At 48.5% G+C, this 24592-nt stretch overlaps 3 protein-coding genes, 1 long non-coding RNA gene and 1 pseudogene across 4 annotated transcripts; 3 read left to right on the top strand and 2 right to left on the bottom strand.

Annotated features, from left to right (window-relative positions):
• Positions 1-4194: 4194 nt before the first annotated feature.
• LOC120695135 (putative UDP-rhamnose:rhamnosyltransferase 1) lies at positions 4195-6144 on the top strand. Its single transcript, XM_039978444.1, has one exon. The coding sequence runs from the start codon at positions 4195-4197 to the stop codon at positions 4888-4890; it is 696 nt and encodes a 231-aa protein (XP_039834378.1). The 3' UTR covers positions 4891-6144.
• LOC120695133 (putative UDP-rhamnose:rhamnosyltransferase 1) lies at positions 5570-7577 on the top strand. The gene is made up of 2 exons (XM_039978442.1): positions 5570-5586; positions 6653-7577. The coding sequence occupies exons 1-2, from the start codon at positions 5570-5572 to the stop codon at positions 7341-7343; spliced, it is 708 nt and encodes a 235-aa protein (XP_039834376.1). The 3' UTR covers positions 7344-7577.
• A 269-nt stretch (positions 7578-7846) lies between these two features.
• Positions 7847-8504, bottom strand: LOC120668192. Its single transcript, XR_005672295.1, has 2 exons — positions 8342-8504; positions 7847-8168 (listed from the first exon to the last, which is right to left on the bottom strand). It is a non-coding gene; the product is annotated as an uncharacterized LOC120668192 (long non-coding RNA).
• A 1505-nt stretch (positions 8505-10009) lies between these two features.
• Positions 10010-13521, top strand: LOC120695932 (annotated as a pseudogene).
• Positions 13522-19980: 6459 nt separating this feature from the next.
• Positions 19981-24173, bottom strand: LOC120668176 (probable leucine-rich repeat receptor-like protein kinase At1g35710). Its single transcript, XM_039948079.1, has 2 exons — positions 20476-24173; positions 19981-20371 (listed from the first exon to the last, which is right to left on the bottom strand). Exons 1-2 carry the CDS (start codon positions 23675-23677, stop codon positions 20082-20084), a joined length of 3492 nt encoding a protein of 1163 aa, XP_039804013.1. The 5' UTR covers positions 23678-24173; the 3' UTR covers positions 19981-20081.
• Between the last annotated feature and the right edge of the window lie 419 nt (positions 24174-24592).

The following is a 24592-nucleotide window of genomic DNA, read 5'->3' as shown; positions in this document are numbered from 1 at the left end:
TGCTGTTATCCCCGAAGGTGATGTACTCTTTGTCCTTCATCGGGGTGAGGCTGGAGAACCATCTGTGACTTCCGGTCATGTGGCGCGAACAACCGGAGTCCATGAGCCATATGTTCTCCAGGCCTCGAGTGTCCTGCTCAGTAAGAAGAGAAAGAGCGGACAAATGGCCCGACACTGGGGTTAGCACAGAAAGAAGCAAACCAGTGTCGTGCCATCTGCTCGAAAGCAGGGTAAGTATCCTCAAACGAAAACTGTGGCTGGCGACCACCACGCTGAGGAAAACGTGGTGCGCCTCTGCCACCAAAGCTTCGGCCACGCTGACCATCACCGAAAGCACGGTGTGGACCGGGGCCGGCGAAACCACCAACAGGAGCACGGTAACCACCACCGCCTCCCCCTCCTCCACCTACACGACGTGGCCTGGCATCCCGCCTCTGCCCACGTCGAGCTGGAGTGTGTCTACCTGTAGCCTGGTGGAACACTTCCGGAGCGCGCCTCTCAGACTGCCTGCGCTCAAACCTCAACCTCCGGAAGCAAAATTCTGCCAAGTGACCCTCCCTTTCGCACCACTCACATAGGTAAGGCTCTCTCTTGTGTGTAGGCTGTGGTGTAGAAGCTGGGGCTCTCTGAGGAACTCTGGGGGGCTGAGTCCTCACCTTGGGCTTAGGAATTGGCTTACCACTAGGAGGGAGTGTATCCAGTCGGTTCTTGAGATGGTTAGGCTTGGGAACCCACACTGGATTTTTAGGTGGAGTTTTAGGTGGCTCAGTGAGGATTCCGTCCTTAACTGGTGCTGGCTTAGGAACTGGTGAAGCTGTGGAAGAGAGTACATTCACATTCGGCTCAAGTATCTCACCAATCTTACCATAGGGTTGGACAAAGTCAGCAGGAGTAAAAGCAAAACCAACCCCAACACCATCAGGACGCTTAAACTGCTGAACCATCATGCCCAACTGAGGCTCGCGGGCGGACACCCAACTGAGAATCTCCCGAAGGTGGGAGTTCTCCTCCTCCATCCGGGTCTTGTCCTTCCGTGCCTCCTCAAGCTCAGTGATCAGGCTTGGGCACACAGTACAATCAGCAGAGCAAGAGCTAGGAACTGCGGATTTCTCCAACTTCCTCAAAGCAACATTCTTCTCCTTAAGCTCTTCTCTAAGTGCTGGGCACTCCTTGCAAGCACCCAAGAGGGTAGGCCGGAACTTGAGCTCATCCATGGCCTTCTTGCCCTCCTCGAGCTTGAGCAAGTTCTCATCATACTTGCTCCTGAGCTCGGACAGGTCAGACATCAAACCGATGCACTGACTGCACTCATCCTCCTCAACACAATCCTCCACTACGGGGGAAGACTGAGCAATCTCTAAAGCTAACTTAGCTTCCTTCAGCTCCTGTCTTAACGCCCTAAACTGCCTCTTAGCATCCTTAATGATCAAATCCTGATTATCTAAAGCAGTGTAAAGATCCTCCAACTCCTCAGGAGTGGGGTGCTCAGGACGTACCTCAGAGCTTGACTCTAGCTGAGGTGCAAGCTCTGCAGTAGTGGAAGGAGTTCCGTCGGCGTCGGAGTCGATGGCCATGGTGCAGAGACCGGCCGCCTTCCCAGCATGGAGGCAAAGGCCAGTGAAGCCCTCTGTGGCCTTCTTCTTGGAGCTCCGCTTCTTTTCGCCGCGGTGGTGTGAGTCGGAGTCACTGGAGCTAGATGAGGACGAAGACGTCGAACTCTGGCTGGTGGAGGAGTGATCCTCGCTCTGGGCGACGAACGCCTGCTTGTCCTTGTACTTGCCGACGTTCTTCTTCTTCCGCTCGTGGTGCCGCTTGGAACGTCCGCCATTCTTCTTGTGGGAGTGCCCACTCTTGTGCTTGTGGCGGTGCTCGCGGTACTCCTCGTGCTTGGAGCAGCCGTCATCATCCCTGGAACTCTTCTTCCTGGGGCACTCGGCGGCGAAGTGGCCGGTCTTGCCGCAGTTGAAGCAGGTCTTCGCTCGTACTTGTCTGTTGTTGAAGGCACGCTGGAACTTGTGGATGATCAATGCAAGCTCCTCGTTTCCCAGCACCTCCAGCTGCTCATCTGTCACAGACACAAGAGAAGACAAGCAAAAACCTCCAAGAGAAGGATCAGGGTTAGCTCCAGAGTTGCCTACCAGGGCCATAGACTTGGAGGCGAAGGCATCAGCATGATTGCCTTCCATCTTAGCTCGAGAGAGCTTCTCCACCTCCGAAGCCTTGAGCTTACTGAACAGCTCATCCACAGTGAGGGTCTCATAGCTAGCAGACTCTATGATAGTCTGGACCTTCACCTCCCAGACCTTACGATCAAGAGCATAGAGAAGCTTCATAGCCTTCTCATGATCGGAGTAGGCCTGGGTGCCCTGTGGCTGGTTCGCACGCACCTTGTTCACAATCGACTGAAAACGACTGAACATGGTGTCGATGCTCTCACCCGGCAACTGAGAAAAGTTCTCGTACTCCCGCCGGTGAGTCTCATACAGCCTCGACTTGAAATGGTTGGTTCCTTCATGGAAATTGGCCAACCGTGTCCAGATCTCCCGAGCTGTGAGAAGGTCGCTGACACGATCGAACTCAGGACGAGAGAGACAGGCTATGAGAGCGTTGTACGCCTTGCTATTGACCTCATGTCTCCTAACCTGAAGCTCGGTCGTGCGAACCGCAAGGTTCGCATAATCAGGGTCCACGCAAATCTCCCAGACCTCGGAACCTAGACTCAAAAGATAGGCACGCATGCGCACCTTCCAATAGTCGTAATCGGATCCATCGAAGATCGGGGGTTTGCCCGGTGAACCCATGGTCGCACAACGGTTTCGAACCGGAGAAGGCTATAGAGAAATCGTCCCGGCTCTGATACCAATTGTAGGACCGAGAAATGCGACCAGAGGGGGGGGGGTGAATGGGAGCCTTCGAAAATTATCGCGATCAAAAACTTCGGCTCACAATTCAAGAGTGCACCCCAACCCCAGAGTTCTAGGCGATGTGCAGAGTAGCTACAAGGGAGCTACACTAACACAAAACAAGCCTAGGAACCAAAGCGATCAAGTGCGGAAGCAATTTCACGAAAGCAGTGCAAGAACCAAGCAAGGTATATATCATCGGTTGATCCGACGCACACGTTTGAACGACGTCGGTTCAACCGGTGATACAGAGCCTGCAGCAAACAACCAGTGAGCACCGGTTGAACCGACGCTGGGTTTTGAACCTCGTCGGTTAACTATTTGGGCAGATAGACCTGTTAACCCTGTCCATATAAAGCCTAGCTCCTCTCTTCGTGCCATCCTTTGGCTCATCCTCGATACTACCACTTGCCTTTCCACAGCTAAGCCGATTGCCCCTCCACTTCTTGTTATCGGATGGTCGCTTCCTAGTTCCCCTCTACTCCATGCAAACCATGCCTCACCGCGTTGAGTCACCTTGGGCCTGCTTATTTGGCGCTCAAAGGATCGCAACCACGGAAGGGTATAGGATTTGTCCATTAGAAAGTCTTATTTATTACTTAATTTAGGGTCTATTTTGGTCTAATATATTTCTCAAATAATAAAGAACGCAAGAATATTTATAGGATGGACTTCTATTCCAAATTTTAGGCGTGTAGCATAACTCTCTTCGTAAATAATTAAATCAAAAAATAATTTCTATGAGCATAACATATTTTAGCAATAATTTTTTAAAATCCAACTTTGAGAAAATTATGAAGGATCTCATCCGGGAGCCTATGTTTCTCTCTTTCGTCAATCCAGTAGTTTGGAACAGCTCATTAAGATTTCCATGAAAATTATGTTCTTTCAACCTCACTTATTAACACCCCCCCCCCTCAAAATAAGTGTTGTCTTGTGACTGTTTAATTTAATGAAACTATTTTAAAGGTTGGTTTCAAATCACTTTCCGTGTGTTGAATTGAAATTTGGATATTGATTTAGTGATATGTCGGACGTGCAATATGTACTCCGTTTCAACCGTAGATTGTTTTTATACATAGTATTTTACTATGCATCTGGATACACGCTATAGCTAGACACATAGAAAAAAATTTATATAACTCAATTTACCAAAACAATCTATAATTTAGAATGGAATGGTAACCTATGCGTGGCATACTAGAGGGAGAGTATGTTAGTCATGCCAATATGCCATAAACATCAACACTTTTGGGTTTACATTACCAATTAATTTCAGGTTCCTTGCGCGATGTTCCTCATCGTTACGGCGACCGGAACCGCGTACACCGGCTCCCGTCGCCAGAACGTCAGCCATCCCCGCGTCACCGTCGAGGACTTCATGCCCATGCCGAGGTGGTTCCCCTCCCCACCATCCCTCGCCTTCCACCGCCACGAGGGCGCCTGGCTCGACGCCGCCTCCCAGCTCAACGCGTCCGGCATCGCCGACACCGAGCGCATGTGGCGGACCGAGGAGCGCTGCCGCCTCCTCGTGCTGCGCAGCTGCCCCGAGGTCGAGCAGCCCCGGGTGTTCCCGCTGCTCCAGGAGCTCTACCGCAAGCCCGTCCTCCCCGCCGGCCTCCTGCTGCCGGAGGACAGTCTGCGCGAGTCCGACGGCGACCACGGCGCCGGCGCCGGTGTAGGACCGAGAAATGCGACCAGAGGGGGGGTGAATGGGAGCCTTCGAAAATTATCGCGATCAAAAACTTCGGCTCACAATTCAAGAGTGCACCCCAACCCCAGAGTTCTAGGCGATGTGCAGAGTAGCTACAAGGGAGTTACACTAACACAAAACAAGCCTAGGAACCAAAGCGATCAAGTGCGGAAGCAATTTCACGAAAGCAGTGCAAGAACCAAGCAAGGTATATATCATCGGTTGATCCGACGCACACGTTTGAACGACGTCGGTTCAACCGGTGATACAGAGCCTGCAGCAAACAACCAGTGAGCACCGGTTGAACCGACGCTGGGTTTTGAACCTCGTCGGTTAAACCGGTGATCGAACGTCGGTTAAACCGACAAAATCGCAAACTCACGTCGGTGCAGTTGTCCAGAGGATCAACAAAATGCACCAGACCAAGCAATGAACACCGGTTAAACCGATGCTAAAAAAAACTCGAGCGTCGGAGCAGTTGTCCAGAGAGACAACAAAACCAAAGTAAATGAACGCCGGTTGATCCGACGTAGGCAAAACCCTATACGTCGGTCAAACGCCCAAAACTGCGAACCAAAAAAGTACCGCCGGTTAAACCGACGTCGGGGAGATCAAAGCACCGGTGCAATCACACATAAACCCCAAAAACCCTAACCCGTGACAAAAGCACTCACCGGTTGATCCGACGCTCAGGAACGCCAGCGTCGGTTCAACCGGCGTTAAGGAAAAATCCTGCCCGAGCGGAGCAGAGTTTTTCCAGCCCGCGACCTGAGAGAGATTTGACGTTTGAAAGCCCAAATCAAGTCGAAATCTAACCAAATTTCGCAGGCACGCTCACAAAGACCTTGTGAACCTACCCACCAAAGGAATCGACGATCCACTCCATGGATTGTGAGGAATCGACGAAGAACGAGGCAAGAACGGGGTTTTCAGAATTTTCCTAAAACTGAGTTCTTGAAGGCTCGCGATCTAGATGGATTCTAGCACTTGGTTAGGATGATTCTAGTCGCCAAGAAAAACCTTAAGAACCACAGCAACAAGTAGTAGAAACACCAGAACAAGGAAATCAAGAACTAGGATGATTCATGCATGTAGAGCTCAGATGAACATGAAACGAACCTTGATTTCAAAGCCCCGAGGGCACAAGGAGGGATGGGCCTCCTTTCCCACAAGATCTCCTTACAAGTTCTTCAAAAATCCATTGCAAGAATCCTAGAGATGGAAGGGGAGAAGAAGAACTTGAGAGAGAGAGAGCTGGGAGGAGGTGGCGCCTGGCTCTCTTCTTCTGTTATGTCCAGCGCCAGAGCCACCCAGAGAGGGGCGCCTTCCTTTTTACTAGCCAGGCCAGCTGCCCTCCCACTTTTCCTTTCTCTCCAAGCCATCCTCTAATGACTAGACTACCCCTAAGTGCTGAAATTAAACTACAAGGCCCTTAGGGGCAAAACTGGAAAAGATACATTGAAGATCATCCGACGGCTGCGACGACTTGGAGTAGTTTGCTTCGACCCGACGCAATCTTCCCGATGTCGCCACGCGTCCTTCTGGAATCTTCGCGGGGGCAGTTTTGGGAAAACTGCCGAAACCGAGTTCGGGTGCGGTTTTGGAGGAACCGCGAAACCTTCCCGCGCGATGTTTCCGGGCACACCCGCCAAGCCCGATGACGCCACGTGTTCGACCTCCCGCCGAAACCTCTTCGACTTGGCCGACGTCGACGCATCCCGCCGTTGGTTTTTCCCAAGGTACCAACAAACTCCACGCCGTCCCGCCTTGGCGCCAGGAGTGGATCGCCTCGCGGCCCAGCAGTGGCCCAAGCATCTGGGCCGCCCTTCTCCACCGCACGGTCGTCCGGTTGGGCCTCCAACGCTACCGCAAGGTCTCCCGCCTCCGCATGGTCGTCGAGCTCCCACCACCGCAACGCCGCCGCATGGTACATCGGCACGCGCCACGCTCTTGTCAAAACCGACTCGCTGCAACCGCGCCATCCGTGTACCTGCACACCACAGACCAAGAACTGGCGCAATCTCCACAGAGTCGCGACTACACACAGTTAGTCCACTCCATGTGTTGGCAATCACTCATCACACCAAGGAGCAGGCCTCCACTGCCTCTCAGCCGGCCTCGCCGTCGCACGGCCCGATGCCTTGCGGTGGCTCGACGAGCAGCCTCCAGGGAGCGTCGTGTACGTCGCGCTGGGCAGCGAGGCTCCGGTGACGGCGGCGAACGTCCGCGAGCTCGCCGCGGGGCTCGAGCTCTCCGGGGCGCGCTTCCTGTGGGCGCTCCGGCCGCCGAGCGCCGCCGCGGCCGGCGCGCCGCCGCTGCTGCCGGACGGGTTCGAGGAGCGGACGCGCGGGCGCGGCGCGGTGTGCGCCGGGTGGGTGCCGCAGGTTCGCGTCCTGGCGCACGCTGCCGTGGGCGCGTTCCTGACGCACTGCGGCTGGGGCTCCGTCACCGAGAGCCTCCGGTTCGGCCTCCCGCTAGTGATGCTGCCGTTCATCATCGACCAGGGCCTCGTCGCGCGGATGATGGCGGAGCAGGGCGTCGGCGTCGAGGTGGCGCGGCGCGACGACGACGGCTGGTTCGGCAGGGACGACGTCGCCGAGACCGTGAGGCGCGTGATGGTGGGGGAGGAGGGGAAGACGCTCGCGCGCAACGCCAGGAGGCTGCGGGAGGCGGTCGTCGGCGACAACGGAGGCCGGCAGGAGCTGTACGTCGACGAGCTCGTTCAATACTTCAAGAGGCACAGGTAATTCACCAAGCTAGTCGCTTTGAGGAATTGGGGCGACGCAAGTGTTCCACGAGCTCAGCTCGTTGAATGCTACTCAAGACAATTGCATTGCATTATTGGTGTACCATTGGCTGAGATTTATTTTACTACGGTACATCTTCAACAAGCTGCACCTGATATCTTCTTATGAACTGTAACAGTATGCGTTACAAGTTTTGTTCTAGGACATGGTATTCGATCATATTCTTTTATCGTACGTAAGCAGCTAATTGAACAGATTATGCAAGTTACACAGCTAGAAAAATGTGTATTAGTGCCGGGCTAGAACAAAAATATTTAGTACCGGTCAAAACACCCGGTACTAAAGAAACACATTAGTACCGGTCGGTATTACCGACCGATACTAAATTTCTTTATCTCTACCACGTTTGTGGTTTTTTTTCCTTTTCCTTTTCTTTTCTCATTTTCTTTCCTTTTTCATCCCACGGTGCTGTCCATCACAAATTTCAAAATTACACAATTACATTTTACAAGAGTCACAACAATCACAAGATTTCATTACACAAGAATCAAGAATTCATTTGACAAGTCACAAGGATCACAAGATTACACAACAATTACATGATTTCATTTCACAAGGCTACACAAGAATCACAAAATGCTCACAAGATTTCATTTCTCGCTGCCATTCAGCAGATACAGATTCTTTATCCACAATATCCAATTCAGAGAAGGCCCTCTTCCTCTTTTGTCTTGGCTGACTGTTGATTCATGCTCACAAGAGGCATCAAGACACATAGTAGTTGCTGCACTGGGTGCACAGTCCACGATCTACGTCCAAGCTTTTCTGAAGGGATTTCAAGAAAATCGCTGAAAATAACCACATAAGCAAAAAAAAAGGCCAACCACCAGCCAAGAAAGTAGCGGGAAACAAGGAGCAACCCATTCCGCTCAGTTCCCCAATCCAAGCATCAAGAAACGAAAAGAAAAATAGCCAGAAAAGAAAAGCCGCTCAGTTACCCCTGCGTGCTCCGCCGCCGGGGTGGCCCGGCCCCCGCTCCAACGCCGGGAGGCCGGGCTCCTGTGCCCTCTGCTGCTGAGGTGGCCCGCCTGCGCTTCGCAGTCGGGTGGCCCGGCCCTCGCTCCGACGCAGGGAGGCCATGCCCCAATGCGCCGGCGGTGCCCGCAGCCAAGCCTGCGGGCCTTGCGCCAGCGACGGCACCGTGCGCCGGCATCCCGCCCAGCATTTAGCTCCGCGCCCGCTGGTGCCCGGCAGCCAGAGCAGATCTAGAGGAAGGGAAGAAGGCAAGAGAGAGGAAGAGAGAAGAGAGCCAGTGGGAGGCTCGGAGAGAAGAGGATAGGACTCAGAAGATAAATGGGAGATAGAGGACTGAAGAGGATAGGACTCAGAAGATAAATGGGAGATAGAGAGGAGCCCGGGAGGGGAGTTGCGCTTAGTACCGGGTGAAGCATCCACCCGGTACTAAAGAGGATTAGCTAAATTTATACCAGCTGTGAACACCAACTGGTATTAATACGTCACCTTTAGTACCGAGTGATTCCAGCACCCGGTACTAAAGGGGGCCACGGAGCACGCCGGGAATCTATTCTTTAGACTCGGAACTAAATGTGTGCATTAGTACTGGCTCAATTTGCAGCCGGTACTAACGCTAGGGACGAATGCCCCATTTGCTAGCAGTGTTATGTTCAATGCTGCAACTTGGGATTAGAACATTTCATGAATTTATTAGCTCGTAGAATATAGATGGAAATATTGAACAAATTCTGAATATGCCTCGACCCCCAGTGCCCTACAATTTATCATTTGCTGACTTTGCTGTTTACACAAAAGCAAATGAGTGTTTTACCCTTTATTCAAACAATGGATATTCAAACTTCACAATGTTGGAAATATATTGATTTATTGAAGAGGTCAGTCCTCCAAAGTTCTAGTCACCACCAAATAGCAACACTTCATGGAGTGGGGGGCAAGCTAAATATAGAGTTGAGCATAGCTCAATAGGTTAGGTTAACTTGTATCTAACCATATATCACAGAAAACTAGCCATTCATCCAAGCCCATTAGTACCGGTCACATTTGAAACCGGTACTAAATGGTCCCTGGGGTCATTTAGTACCGGTACTAAATTTTGAAGTGCTCTGAGGCTATTTAGTACCGGATCATACCACCACCCGGTATTAAATGCTATCACGTATATATGTTTCAGTGCTAAGCGACATGCATGTCTGTTGATAATGAGATGTTTGTGATGACGGTCAATCTCAAGTTCTATTTGTCTGATTGTTGGGAAATGCTCGTAGGAGTGGAGTATGCTTGCTTTTATACTAAAGATGAGTGTACCTATGTTTGTATGATGAGCATCTACGCCTATCTCTAGTAGTTGGAGCAAGAAAGGGAAGGAAGTGACAAGATGCCCGGTGACCATGGATGAGGGAGGACAGGATCAGAGGAGGTATATATGTCGGTAGATAATACAATAAGTGGGGCAAAATTTCAGAAAAAAATGAAAGCCGTATTTTTCAAACTTAATGTCCCTTTTGTTAGTTGCAACCACTACAAATAAGCTAACATAGACGACTAAGACCACTCAACCATAAGCCGTCCAAATTATAAGGTTAATTTTGCAATCAACCATGAACCATAAGCCGGTAGATAATACATTTTTTTTTGCATTTTCGACTGGATGACCTACATAGCTAGTCACTGCATGACCACACTAGAGTTAATTTTACAATCTAAAAACTACACCTCAATATGTGAACGACGTGTAGGGATCACGTCACGTCTCACCGGCTGCGTGCATCCATCCCCCATAAGCCACCATGGCCGCCGGAGACGACCAGCAGCGGCAAGATGAAGCCAGCAGGGCAGCAGCTCCTCTCCACATCGTGGTGTTCCCATGGCTGGCCTTGGGCCACCTGATCGCGTTTCTCGAGCTCGCCAAGCGACTGGCGGCACGAGGCCACGCCGTCACCTTCCTCTCCACGCCGAGGAACATCGCCAGGCTCCCGCCGGTGCCCACGGCGGCCCTGTCCGGCCGCGTCCGGACCGTGGCCTTGCCGCTGCCGCCCGCCGAGGGCTTGCAGCGGATGGCGCGGAATCTTCAGCTGATGTGCCTCACAAGAAGGCTGACCTGCTCAAGGTCGCCTTCGATGTCCTCGCCGCGCCCTTTGCTAACTTCCTCGCCTCCGCTTGCGCACAGGACCGGAGGAAGGATGGACTGGAGGGGTTTGACAAGAGGCCGGATTGGATCATGGTCGACTTTGCGCACCACTGGTTGTGCCCTATTGCCGATGAACACCAGGTGAACTGTACTTGCCTGTTGTAAGTCTATTTTTCAACCTCGAACTATCACAATCGTCCGATTTTCAATCCTAAACTAAGAAACTAGACATCCTGTGCCAGCTAACAAACGAAACCATGCAAATTATCCCCACAAACCCAAACCCAAACCACCACGACCCGTACGTATTCTCGCCCAAGGCGCCGACGTGCGCTGGTGGCAGGAGCTGCTGCTGTTAAATTTAGCTGTTAAATTTAGCCTCATATTGAAAATTGATAGTGGGGTAGCAAAACATATATATAATGTGGGGGCAGATCTAATCCAACAAGCTAGTATTTTCAATTGAGTTAGGCCCGATGTCTTGGTTGATTGGGTTCCTGTAGACCCCAGGCCTGTTAGGGCACCAACTCGTGGGTACATCGAGCTCCTCCTCTTCCAACTTGGAGTCGTCGCTCTCCCTCGCATTCTCCCGCTTCTCACTCTCGTTGTCATCTTCATCCTCCGCCCACGACCATGAAGACTTCCCACGCCACTCCCATCGACCCCACGCACCCCACATCCCCACATACGCCTCGTCCGCTCCCACCCCTAGGCAATAGCCCCACTTGCCGCTCCCCCTCCACGCCGCAGCCACCCCCTCCGCCGACACGCCTTCAAGGTGGCAGAGCACGAGACGGCTACAGCCCTACCTGCCGCTCCCCCCCCCCCCACGCCGCACCTCTCCCTCGCATTCTCCCACTTCTCGCTCTTGTCATCTTCATCCTCCGCCCACGACCACGAAGACTTCCCACACCACTCCCTCGACTCCCATGGACCCCACGCACCCCACATCACCACATACGCCTCGCTCGTCCGCTCCCACCCCTAGGCGGCACCCTACCCACCCACCGCTGTCGTAGCGACATCCGCTCCCGTTCGCGCCGGCTACAGCCCCCCTTCCCCCTCCCCCGCCACAGCCACCCCCTCTGCCGACGCGCCGTCAAGGCATGCAGTAGAGCATGAGAGCCAAGTGTTAACTAGATGGTAAGCACCACTTTGGAAGGGTGATGTGGCCCAAAACAGGGGTGGTTTGGGAGGAGGATAATTTGCACAGTTTTGTTAGTTCACTGGTGTATGATGTCTGGTTTCGTAGTTTCGAGTTAAAAATCGGACGATCGTAATAGTTTAGGGTTGAAAACGGACTTTAGCCACAAATAAACTTATATAGAAGCATGACACATGCTCAACTCTTTGAAAATGCCCGCACATATGCGCACCCTATCTCTTTGAGCACCTCAAGACACTCAACGACGTACTATTGGAGAAGTTATTATTACGGTGCCTCTATGGTGGCAAACACATTGCTTATCACTATAAATAAAAGAAATAACAGTAGTATTAATTTCTAAATAATAAATCCAGAAAATGTAACCACCTGCATTGAGTCTTAAAACTAAACATGAAAGGAGAGATTCTATCGTAGCAACACGTATGAGCCTATCCACACGTGTAGTAATATATAATGAATTAATGTTTGTGTTGCAAAACTAATGAATCCACTGCCTGTTTAACTGTAATTCTAAGATGCAATGAAAAACTAGAACAGAGAAATATAAGAACCAATCCATGAAACGAAAATATACACAAACAAACAAAAAAAGGTTACCGATAACTTGTGAAACTGAATGGTTCTATTTAACTGATCAGTATATGCACATCGCACTCTCTTCTCATATGTACAATTGTCAATCATCAATTCCAGGTTCCCTGCGCGATGTTCTTCAGCGTCCCGGCAAACCATGATCGCGTACAACGGCTCACGCCGGGACAACGCCGGCCACCCCCGCGTCACCGTCGACGACTTCATGCGCATGCCGAGGTGGTTCCCCTCCCCGTCCCTCGCCTACCGCCGCCACGAGGCCGCGTGGAAGGCCGCCGCGTTCCGGCCCAACGCGTCCGTCGTCTCCGACGTGGAGCGCATCTGGCGGACGGAGCAGCGCTGCCGCCTCCTCGCGTTCCGCGGCTGCCCGGAGGTCGAGCTCGGGGTGTTCCCGCTGCTCGCCGAGCTCTTCCGCAAGCCCGCCGTCCCCGCCGGCTTCCTGCTGCCGGAGCCGGAGGACGTGCGCGGCGGCTCTGAGGAGGAGGCGGCGGCGCGGCACGGCGCGCTGCAGTGGCTCGACCAGCAGCCGTCGAGGAGCGTCCTGTACGTGGCCCTCGGCACCGAGGCGCCGGTGACGGTGGCGAGCGTGCACGAGCTCGCTGCGGGGCTCGAGCTCTCCGGGGCGCGCTTCCTGTGGGGCGCTCCGGCCGCCGCCGGACGGGTTCGAGGCGCGGACGCGCGCGCGCGGCGCGGTGTGCGCGGGGTGGGTGCCGCAGGTGCGCGTGCTCGCGCACGCGGCACGCCGCGGTGGGCGCGTTCCTGACGCACTGCGGCTGGGGCTCCGTCGCCGAGAGCCTCCGGTTCGGCCTCCCGCTGGTGATGCTGCCGTTCGTCGTCGACCAGGGCCTCGTCGCGCGGATCATGGCGGGGCGGGGCGTCGGCGTGGAGGTGGCGCGGCGCGACGGCGACGGCTGGTTCGGCAGGGACGACGTCGCCGCGGCGGTGCGGCGCGTGATGGTGGACGGCGACGAGGGGAAGAGGACGCTCGCGCTCAACGCGAGGAGGCTGCAGGAGTTGGTCGTCGGCGATGATGGCGGCCGGCAGGAGCGGTACGTCGACGAGCTCGTGGAGTGCTTGCGGAGGCACGGCTCCACCGAGACGCTTTAATTTGATGAGGAATTAAGGCCACGCAAGTGTTCGACGACAGCTTCTATGTACAATGCGTATATATAGGATTTGCCCTTTGCAAGAGCATTTGTATTTGTTTGCCCTTCCCACAGTTCCAGGGGGCATCTATTCATCGCACGTGCAACTAAAGCTATAGTATCGCACACATTTGTTAGAGATATAAAAATAGAAATTGTTCCGAAATAAAATAAAATATTCCAAAAAAGATAAGTTCCGGAACAAACAAAAATGTTCCAAGAAATATGAAGAGATAAAAATTATTCCGAAACAAATAAAAATATTTTAAAAAATATTATCTAAATATAATCAAGTGTGATAGTATGACTTCTAATCGCACCTGCGATGAATAGACATCACGCAGTTCCATCACACAAACCACCCCCCTCCGTGGCACGCGCCCGGACGCACGCCCGGAGGAGATGCTCCGCCCGCCGTGAGTACTGGGCACGGCCCCACGCTGGGCACCGGGTGGACTCAAGCGCCGGGTTGCGGCCCCGCCGGCCACCGCGCCGCTCCCCCGTCAAGCCCATCCATGTCAGTCACCGCCGCCACTCGCTGCTCGCTGCCGGGATCCGGTCAGCTGCCGCTGGGATCCGGTTGGGTGTCGCCGGACCCGCAGTTCCTCGGCCCGATCCACTGACCGCCGCCTGGGCCACGCCCTCCACCTCGGCTGCGCCGTCGCATGGGCCTTGCCAGCGCCGCTACCACCCTCCGCCACAGCCACGCCTCGCCCCCGGATCTAGCCCGGCTGCAGCAGGATCTGGCCCCGCCGTTTGTCGTCCGCCGCGTGATGGCCTTGGCGGCGGCACCGCCACGGTCGCGCCTCGCCCCCGGATCCAGCCCGGTCGCAGTCGAATCTGGCCCTGCCGCCGTCGTCCGCCGTGTGATGGGCCTCGGCGGCGGCGCTGCCATGGCCGCGCCTCGCCCCTGGATTCGGCCCGGCTTGGGCGCGGGCGGTGCCTCCGCCACACCTTCCTACTACCTCCTCGGCGGATCCTCGCTAGAGGAGGAATGGGAGACGCGCCACCACCGCCGGATCCTGCCAGCCCCTCCTTGCATGGTGGGAGCCCTAGCCATGGCGAGCGCCGCCCTTCCTCGCGATTCATGGCGTGGGATCCCTGGCTGTGGCTGCCGTCCGCGTGCGCCGCCCCTCCTTGCGTTCCCCGGCGTGGGAACCCTGGTGGCCATGGCCGCCGGCGCCCGCGATCATGACTCCGTGCGTGGGAGCCCTCGAAGGAAGGGAGGAAATAGAGGGAGGGGGGAGAGAGGGAGAGGGAGAGGAAGGTTGCGGTGGTTGCGGGGGTGATGGAGGTTTTGATGTGATTTAGGGACTGATGTTTGTTTTATATGTTGGAAGTGTTAGTGGGCTGGACATCTGGGCCTGATATTTGGAGGCGGACGACTTATACCGTCCGCTCCGTTAATGATATACCTGCCTCGGTTAATCTATTTTGTGAGACGGTTTTTTAACCGTCTCAGTTAATAAAAAATGGCCGCCTCGGTTAATCACAGACATTAACCGAGACGGTTTTTTAATGTTCCCGCCTCCGAGGCCTTTTTAAAGCACCTCGATTAATCAGTTTTTATAGTAGTGGCCGCTCCCCCGTGGCTTTCCCGCGCTGGTCACCGGAGGAGCTTTGGACGGCAACCATAGGGTAAGGGGCTGTTTGGTTTATAGCCACACCTCGCCACCACTACAGTACTCGCGCCACGCTACAGTTCCACCACGGAACAGTCAACAGCAGCGGCAGTTGATTGTGTGGCGCTGGAATTGCCCGCCACAGCCTGTGGCTTACCACACCCGTGGCGTGGCGTGGTTTGGCTATAATCCAAACAACCCCTAACTCCAGCCCAGGCGGCGGGCTGGAGACGGGATGCAAGCGGGTGGGGGGCCGAGCTGCCACTCCCCCACCATTCCGTTCCTTTTCCGAAAAATTCCAGTACAAGTTGCTGCCTGGTTCCATTTTACGTTTCTGCACTACTAGTAGCTAACTACTCCTGTGGATGGACACAATTTTCTTTCCACTTTTTTTACGGCACCTTGATAGTTTTTTCTTTTGAAGAAAGTCAATTTTACTTCCGTGAACTATATTTGAAGTCTAGTTTTCTCTCTGAACTTCAAAATTGGATAAATAACCTCCGTCAACTTTTAAAACTGTTTATATTACCTCTCTAGCCTGGTTATATGTGGTTTTCTAAGGTGGTTTTATCTTTTTAGTTTAAAAATAAATTCAGTAAATACTCAACAAGGTTTTAAACCAAAAAATATCTCTAAACTTCTAAAAACTCTTAGAAAATAGCAAAAGATGGATTTGACGCAAGAAATTAAAATAAAATATTTAAATTTAGTGAAAAATATCTTTAAAATCTTTTAAATTTTAGATTTAGATCTTGAAAAATATGAAAAATATCCAAAAATATGAAAAAAAACTAAAGATTCTAATCAATATATAATTACATCTTAAATGATTTTTACAATAAAATCATGAGATGAAGCCAACATGAATGCATTCGGCATTACTATATGTTGCATTTTTTCATATCATATTTATACTGCGATTTTTTTTAAAATGTATTAGACATGAATTAGAACATTTTTGTAATTTTTCAGATTTTTTGAATATTTTTTAATTTTCTAGAGCTAAATCAAAATTTTAGAAGATGCCAGAGTTTCACAAGATATAAATATATTATTTGGGTTTCTATATTTGAGAATCTTCTTGAAAACTTAGCAACCTAGACTGGATACATTTTTCATGGTTTAAAATATTTATTCAAGTGTTTACATATTTATTTTTGAACTAAAAGGACAAAACTGCCTTGGAAAGCCACTTCTAACCCGGGTAGGGAGGTAAAATGAATGGTTTTGAAAGTTGAGGGAGGCGAGTTACCAGATCTTATATAGAGTTCAAAGAGGAAAGTTAAATTTCAGGTATAGTTCAAAGAGGTAAAATAGATCTTTCCTTTTCTTTCTTTTTTTGAGATGGGGAGGGGATCTGAGGCGTGATTATATGTCGCTTGGGGTGATGGTTCCGCAAACCATCACCTGAAGCGGACAACTATCGGTGTGCATAACATTTTGGGCTATAATTAGCTCTAATTATTGAGATCGACCATTTCTATGAACCATAAATAGATTATGTACATGCAGATATGGATAAGTAGAGTGACGCGACTCTAATTAAAAAAAAGTAATAAGTACTAAATTGAGCATCAAAATTAAATTTAGATTGTATCATTATTTTTCTTATGATAAGATCTTTTAAACAAGACTAAATTTGCCTATGTTTGCATGATATTTTGAACAAAAATTTATAATTTTTCAGTAATTAAATTCGTCTACTGAGAACAAATATTTTAACAACACGAACAAATAATTATTTTTCATGAACAAAAAAATTAAACATATCGAACAAACAATAATGTACAATGAAAAATATATTATGTATACACGAATATTTGATTGTATAGGATAAATATTGAAAAATGAATATTGTGAACAAAGTTAACATCATGGAACAATTTAATCTACAAAACAAGCAAATAGTTTGACATTACAAACAAATTAAGTTTACAAAATATAAATATAAATAAGAAGGAAAACAAATAAAATAGAAGAAGCTAAAGGAAGAAAAAGGAAAGAAAACACGAGGAGTGACTGCATGTGCAACTGTAGTGCTGCAGTAAGCATGTATGTGCATACTGCAGGAGCACAAAAGCAAAGCATGCATGCTACAACAACAGCACAAAAATGCATGTAGCAGGAGCACAAAAAGCAAAACATGCATGAGCACAGAGCCCATGCTGCAGGAGCACAGAGTGCATGCACTCTAACATGTGGGCTTGGGATGCGAGAAACAGAAATAGCTCAATTAAAAAATTCAACTGACCATGCACCGCTTCAGGCAATGGAAGCCTACTTTGTAACACGTGCAATGTATAGTTGTGGGGATAGTTTTGTAGCCTGGGGAGGGGAGGCGTTGGGAGTAACGCGTGTTACCCCTTGCCGATCCATTGCACAAACCCCTTCCCATTTTAGATTCTGTGTTTTGGACCTAAATTAACTCAACAAACATCCTCGTATGTGTAAACCAGTCAAATTTATTTTGATTTGAAATAATTTTTATTTGTTGCACAAACAATAACAATTGTTCCAGCAAAAAAAATATTTCGAAACAAAAAAATAGTTATTAAATACTGTGTAATGATTTGACTGCTAGTTACACGTGTAGCTTCTAACGTTCGCGGGGATCCTCCTGAACTTAAACTATGATAGAAATAGTTTTACAGCCATCATCCGGCGGATCCAGAAACTATGGTTTTTTGTTTTTTAACCTCAGCTTAAGATGCTCAGTTGGGCTTTCCGATTGTGCCTTCTTCAGGCGCTTTTTTCATTTTTATATTTAAATTTTTTAAAAAAAATATGTCGAATAGGGAAATTTTCAAAAATGGGTGCCTTAATGAGCGACAGGGTGCCTGTCGCCCATCCAGTGGGCGACAAGACCTAAATATAAAAAAAAATTACATTTAGGTCCTGGCGCCCAGGGCGCATTAAATAGTGAACTTGTAAAATTGATATAAAATCGTAGAAAAATAAAAAAAATACAAACTCAACTATTATGGATTCTATGAAACAAGATCTACAACTTTTGTTACATAAATTTTTTTCATTTGATCAATGTATCTTGCTCTATTTTAAATACCAGTTTAATGCACTTTTATTTAAATCTCAAGATCCATCCTTTGGATGCATGTCATCTTTGGCCAAAGTGTTGCATATGGTGAGCATAGGCTTGTACAAAATTGGTAGGCCCAGAAAACATTTCTAGAATAAGTTTTTAAATTAGAACTTGCAATATATCTAGTTTAAATGAGTTATTTATCCATACTGCTTTACTGAGTATTAGAAGCCATAACTTTTACAGTACCATTATTTTATTTTCTAAGAGCTATAAAAAAAGTTTGGTAAATTTTAGATAAGCACAACTAGACAAAATGAATTATTTTAGATTTTTCTAGGTACAAGAACTATTTTTCTTGATTTAGATACATTGATCAAATGAAAATTTTATGTAACAAAAGTTATAGATCTTATTTCATAGAATCCAGAACAATTGAGTTTGTATTTTTCCTATTTTTCTATGATTTTATATCGATTTTACAAGTTCACTATTTAATGCGCCCTGGGCGGCAGGACCTAAATATAATTTTTTTTTACATTTAGGTCATGTCGGGCGGCAGGCATTATTTTTGAAAATTTCGTTATTCGACATATATTTTTGAATTTTTTTTTAAATATAAAAATGAAAAAAGGCCTTGGCCTTCGTACTTGGGTCCTGACCGCACCGTGCAGCAGCCACAAACCCGGCCCAATAATGTGCTCTGCTCCCCTCCTGTCCTCTGCCGTTTCCCGCAGCCGCAGGCAGAGCGAGCGGACAAGGGAAGCACAGGCGAGAGAAAGCAAGAAGCAACCATGGGAGGGTGGGAACTGGGAAGGGGAGATTCTCCCCTGTGGCTGCGTGAGATTCTCCTTTCTGTGTTAGCTGAGGATCAGAGCGCGCGCGGTTGTCGCTGGAGATACGGTTTGCAAGGTGAGTTCGTTCCAAGATTTGTTCCATTGAATTCCCCTTTAATTTATAGCGGTCCCTCGATTTATCCTTCACCCCATCATTAAGTTCAGGATTTGTTGTTTCCTAAGGCGATCTGGGTTGGGCAAAAAAACTAGCAGATATCAGTCACCCATATTTTAGATCCTAATCCATGTAGGGAGACACTGCAAACTTGCTGCCATCCTTTTTCAGTGGAGCGGATCTACAATGTGAGGTCAAAACACGTCAGGTTATGTCAGCCACTTGATTCGTGAGCTTCATATGTTTTTTCTTTAAAGCGCAAACAAACGCCCAAGAGGGCAAACGCTTTACTTACACTCAAATCTGTACTATTACAAACTTTGGCCCAAAGATGATGCATATGTTACAGACTTCATCAACACATGGGCAGCTGCCATCATGCTAGAGCAGGATGATCTAATCACATTTCGAGTACGTTTTAGATGGAAATATGAGCTAAAAGTTGGAAATTTATAAATTCATCCAAAAAAAACATACTTTATAGTTTTGAAATAAAAAATTAAAACTTGACACATCCATAGAACATGTTATGATATATTTTGTCACAAAAGTTGAGATAAAAAATCTTTCTATATCAAGTCATATGAGAATGACTGTTTCAGGTTCTTTTGCACTGGGAGACAAAATTTGTCCACTAGTGCACAAATACCTAAAATTTGTTTTTTTTCATATGAATTAATCTATAATGAATTTGGATCTCAACTTTCACAACAAAGTACATCTATGGATGAACAATTGATGTGTCAAGTTTCAGATATTTTCGAAACTCCAAAGAATGTCTTTTGGATGAATTTTAAAATTTCCAACCTTTAGCTCATTTTTGCCAGATATGTCCCAAGTACCCCTATATGATACCATCAACATTGTTGTATTCCTCTCAGCAGGATATTACACCACAGTGACTGCTAATCTTACCAGAACACAGTACTGTCTGTCGTACTGAATGGAATCCACCTCTTCAAGCACAATCACAATACTGTACTGTATTTTGTTTTGCCATCTCCAATACTAGCGTAGTGCCACATTGCTTCAAAGGTTTGCCAAAATCAGAATTATATTCATACAGTAAGTGCTCGGTGGACCTGCTGCATGTTTGGCCTCTCTTGCGGAGAGTTCTGGAGGCACTGAGACGCTACTGAAATCAACCTTGTGATTTCTTCCTGTTCATCAGTTTTGGGTGCGGGTGGGCGGTGGTCAAGGTGCTCTCTGAGGACCGTGCCCTCCTCCCTGAGAAAATTAGGGCTATTCAGAAATTCTCCGGGATGTTTTCCCATCAGCACTTCTAAAGCTATAACGCCAAAGCTGTAGACATCACATTTCTCGGTGACCAAGGGTGTGTAGGAAAGTTCTGCGTCCAAAAATAGCATGCTTGTAAAGGACACGATGCTATTAAACATACTGAAAGTTAGTTTCTAGTGTGGCGTGGGTGCCTTGTATGAAAAAAAAACATACCAGGAGCCATGTAGCCGTATGTCCCTGCCAATGCACTCCAATTTGATGAATCAGGTTTTAGAAGCCTCGCCGTGCCAAAGTCTGAGACGAAAGCCTTGAATTCAGCATCTAATAAGATGTTGCTACTTGTTACATCTCTGTGGATTACTGGAGGACAGCAATCATGATGCAGGTAGCATATAGCTTGAGCGACGTCCTTTATGAGAGTTGCCCTTTTCTGCCAATCAAACTGGACGGCTTGTTCCATGTCACTTAGGATGGATGCTAGGCTTCCCTTCTCTATGTATTGGTACACTAGGAACTTGTACTGCCGATGCGAGCAGTACCCATACAGCTTGACGATGCTGCGCTGGCGGATCTGTGCTAGTAATTCAATCTCACGATGAAAACCTTTTTCTTCTTTTTGTGGCTCTTCATCCATGGGATGGAGCTTCTTGACAGCAACCACCTGACCATCTGGGAGACTAGCCTTGTACACTTGGCCATATCCTCCCTCTCCAATGCGATGTTTCTCATCGAAATTGTCTGTTGCATTGATAATGTCCTCGAATGCCATTATTCCGTTGAAGTTCCATACGGAGAATACAGCTGTTCTTGCTACAGTGCCACTCTCTTGAGAGGATTTCTTCCTCCAATTCAAAGCCATACTGACACCTGCAGTTATACAAATGATAGCTGCCAAGATAGGAATACCAACTTCCAGCAACAGTTTTTGACCTTTTTTTTTGTGATTTGCAGGGTTTGAATGACATGATTGAAGGCCAACCAGCTCGCCACAAAGTCCTCTGTTGTGAAGAAACCATACCAGTGAGACATTGTGGATACCTTGTGGAACTGAGCCTTCTAGATTGTTGAAGGAAACATCAAATATGGACAAGCTCCGCATACCTGCAACAGAGTTGGGTATACCTCCACTGAATTGGTTGTGAGATAGATTTATGCTTTCCAACATATCTAGCTTCCCTATTTCAGATGGTATGGCACCGCTTAGATTGTTATGGCTAACATCCAGTGCTGTCTGTAGGTGAATCAGGTTGCCTATTGAGCCAGGAAGACTTCCACTTAAGCTATTGTTATTCAATTTTACCGATTGTAGCCCCAAACATTGTCCAATTTCTTTTGGCACTGTTCCATTTAGTTGATTGCTTGACAAATCAAGGACCTCAAGAGCAACCATTTGGCCAATCTGGTTAGGGATATTTCCAGACAATTTATTTCGGCTTAAATCCATCATGTAGAGGTTGGTTAACTCTACAATTTCAGAAGGTATTTCCCCTGTCAAACTATTTGAATAGAGGTCAAGCTTTCTGAGATTTTTCAGCTTTGTGAGATCATGAGGTATATGACCAGTAATCATGTTCTCTGCTAAAAAAATTTCTGTCAGGTTATTGGAGGAACCCCAGCTTGTTGGAAGCTGACCTCGTAGCTTGTTTGAGGTTAATCCTATGAATTCCAGATGCGGGTACACCCCACTAAGTTCTTGAGTTATATCTCCATCCATCTGATTGTACATGATATCAAGGATTATCAAGGAGCTGCAATTCTTGAAACTCCTAGGGAAGGAACCATTGAAGTAGTTGTTTGATGCTGAGAACCACTGGAGCTTGCTGCCTTGGCATAACTCCGGCATGCGTCCAGTGAAGCTGTTCCACGTCAACTCAATGTCAACTAAATTGGTAAGGTTTGAAAGTGTTTGAGGCAACTGTCCAGTAAGTCTATTTCTGATCAGACGCAAATCTTTTATGTTCTTCAAATTTCCGAAGCTTTCAGGGACCGACCCAGATAATCGGTTGTAGTAGAGGTAGAGAGTCTCCAAATTCTGCAGATTTCCTAGATCTGTTGGAATTGTGCTGGAAAAACTATTGTTTTGGAGGAAAAGGGAGGTGATGGAGCTCATGTTTCCTATACTTGATGGCAGCTGACCATCCAATACATTGGAAGAGAGGCTAAGCTCCACAAGATTAGCAAGACTCCCTAGCACATATGGAACGGATCCTGATAATTTGTTCTCGTAAAGGTACAAATATGAGAGCTCTGTCAAATTGCCAAGGCTCAGAGGAATGCTCCCGGTGAGTTGATTCTTGTAAAGGTATATTTCCTGAATATCAGTGAGATGTCCTATATGCTCAGGAAGGTGGCCACTCAGACTGTTCTTGCTGGCTGCTAGATACCGCAATCTGGTCAAGTTTGTGATGGCTGACGGAATGTTGCCAGTGAAATTGTTTTTGGACATAATGAGAGTGACAAGATTTCTAAGGTTTCCGATCTCATTGGGAATTGGACCGGTAAGAAAGTTATCGAACATTTCTAAGTATTGCAGCTTATCAAGGTTACCGATGCTACCAGGAATAGGGCCGGTCAGGAGGTTACCACCAAGCTCTAGGTGTGCCAAATTCACAAGTTTTCCCAATTCTGTGGGAATTGGACCAGAGAGCTGGTTAGTGAACAGCCGTGCATCTCCTAGCATGGTGAGGTTGGTGATGGAAGGAGGGATGGTTCCTGTCAGGTTGTTGTTGTACAAGTGGAGTTTCTGCAGGGACTGGAGCCTACCAATGGATGGAGGGATGGTACCTGTGAGGCCGTTCATGGAGAGGTCAAGCATAGCGAGGCTTCCGAGTTTACTGACTGTCGTCGGAATGCTTCCGGTGAGCTGGTTGCCTGAAAAGTTGAGCGAGGAAAGCTCCACAAGGGAGCCAATTGAAGGCGGCACTGATCCTGATAGCTGGATGTTGTTGCTGATGTCAACTTTGGTCAGGAATGGCAGAGACTGAAAGTCAAGCGCATCGAGCCGGCCGGCGAGGCCCGCGGTTTGGAGGGAGACCTGGCTGATCACAGGACCTTGGTGGCTTGCGCGGCAGGTGATGCCGGTCCAGTTGCAGGGATGGACGCTGAACCTCCAGGTGTTCAAGGCGGAGGCACTGCCGCTTGTCAGGGAGGACTTCCACTGGAGCAGCGCTGCTGCCTGAGCAGTAAGGGGAGCTCTCCCCTGCCCTGCTGTCGGTGCCACTACTGTTGCCTCACCGAGCATGGAAGGAAGAAGAAACATGACCATGAGGACTTCCGTCAGGAAGCAACATGGAAGTTCCTGCGCTCCTGGAGCTCGACATGTAGCCATGGATTGCATCGCAAGAACAGTATGTGATCTGTGGAAATTAAATGGTGTGTACGTTTGCCTTGAACCATCAACCACGCACAAGTACATTGCTAGTATATATAGCAATGCAGATGGAGGAGACAAGTGCAGTGGGTGTCAAATTTTGTGGGAGAAAGCATTCGGCACGGTGAGGCATATTTGTACTATGAATACAAATGTTTTGGTTTACCTAATCGCAGCTGCATCGGAATACTAGCTGTGTGAAAAGATTGACGATGGTCACAGCAAGGTCATGGAATAGAATAGATAAAACTCGACGACCTGCACAGGAAGGTCATTCAAAGGAATAGATAGAGACGTGGTCAAAGATGAACAAAACAGAGCTTGATGACGATCCGGAGGACACAATTGATTGATGCAGTACTAGATCAAGGAGGGCACAACTGAGGGGAAAAATTATCCAGGAACAAAGTACAGTTACAAAATTTAAAGGAATCCAACGATGGCTATGTATAGTCCAAGTCAATGTCCTGCGAAAGAATTTGATACTTAGAGGCAAGTGACTACTTATGACCTGAAATGAGAATGAATAATACGTACAAAGGAAGAAGACTGACTTGCAGGGGCGCCCAGCCAAACCGGGGGCCAGTACGAAATATTAACTTGGGACCTAGTGGCCTAATAAAATTAAACAATAGTAACAAGTAATAATAAAACATATATATTATATATAAATGGAATATTTCAGAAATTACCGTACCTGTTATTCATATTTTCTAGACTGATTTGGCAACGACATGACTTGCAATGGAAAGAACAAAATTAATAGATATATTTTAATCATCAACATAATTAAATGATGAACTAAAAAATAACACGATGCTCTTAAATCTTACTCGGCGTTTAGGCTCCGGTAACCGTCTGTGAGTTGCCGTGGCACGTGGCCGTGCATCTGGCGACAGGCGTCGGCGAGTCGACATTGTGACTGCCAGGCGCGAGTTTGCTCTGTCTTTGCAAGACTGT

This window comes from Panicum virgatum, chromosome 2K (genome assembly GCF_016808335.1).
Source record: "Panicum virgatum strain AP13 chromosome 2K, P.virgatum_v5, whole genome shotgun sequence".
Classification (NCBI taxonomy): domain Eukaryota; kingdom Viridiplantae; phylum Streptophyta; class Magnoliopsida; order Poales; family Poaceae; genus Panicum; species Panicum virgatum.
This window is presented reverse-complemented; position numbering and strand designations above follow the sequence as displayed.

Coding starts and splice junctions, on each gene's coding strand:
- LOC120695135 (XM_039978444.1), top strand. CDS start 4,195: ATGTTCCTCATCGTTACGGCGACCGGAACCGCGTACACCGGCTCCCGT.
- LOC120668176 (XM_039948079.1), bottom strand. CDS start 23,677: ATGTACTTGTGCGTGGTTGATGGTTCAAGGCAAACGTACACACCATTT. Junction 20,372..20,475: donor ATACGGCTACATGGCTCCTG/GTATGTTTTTTT, acceptor TTTTGGACGCAG/AACTTTCCTACACACCCTTG.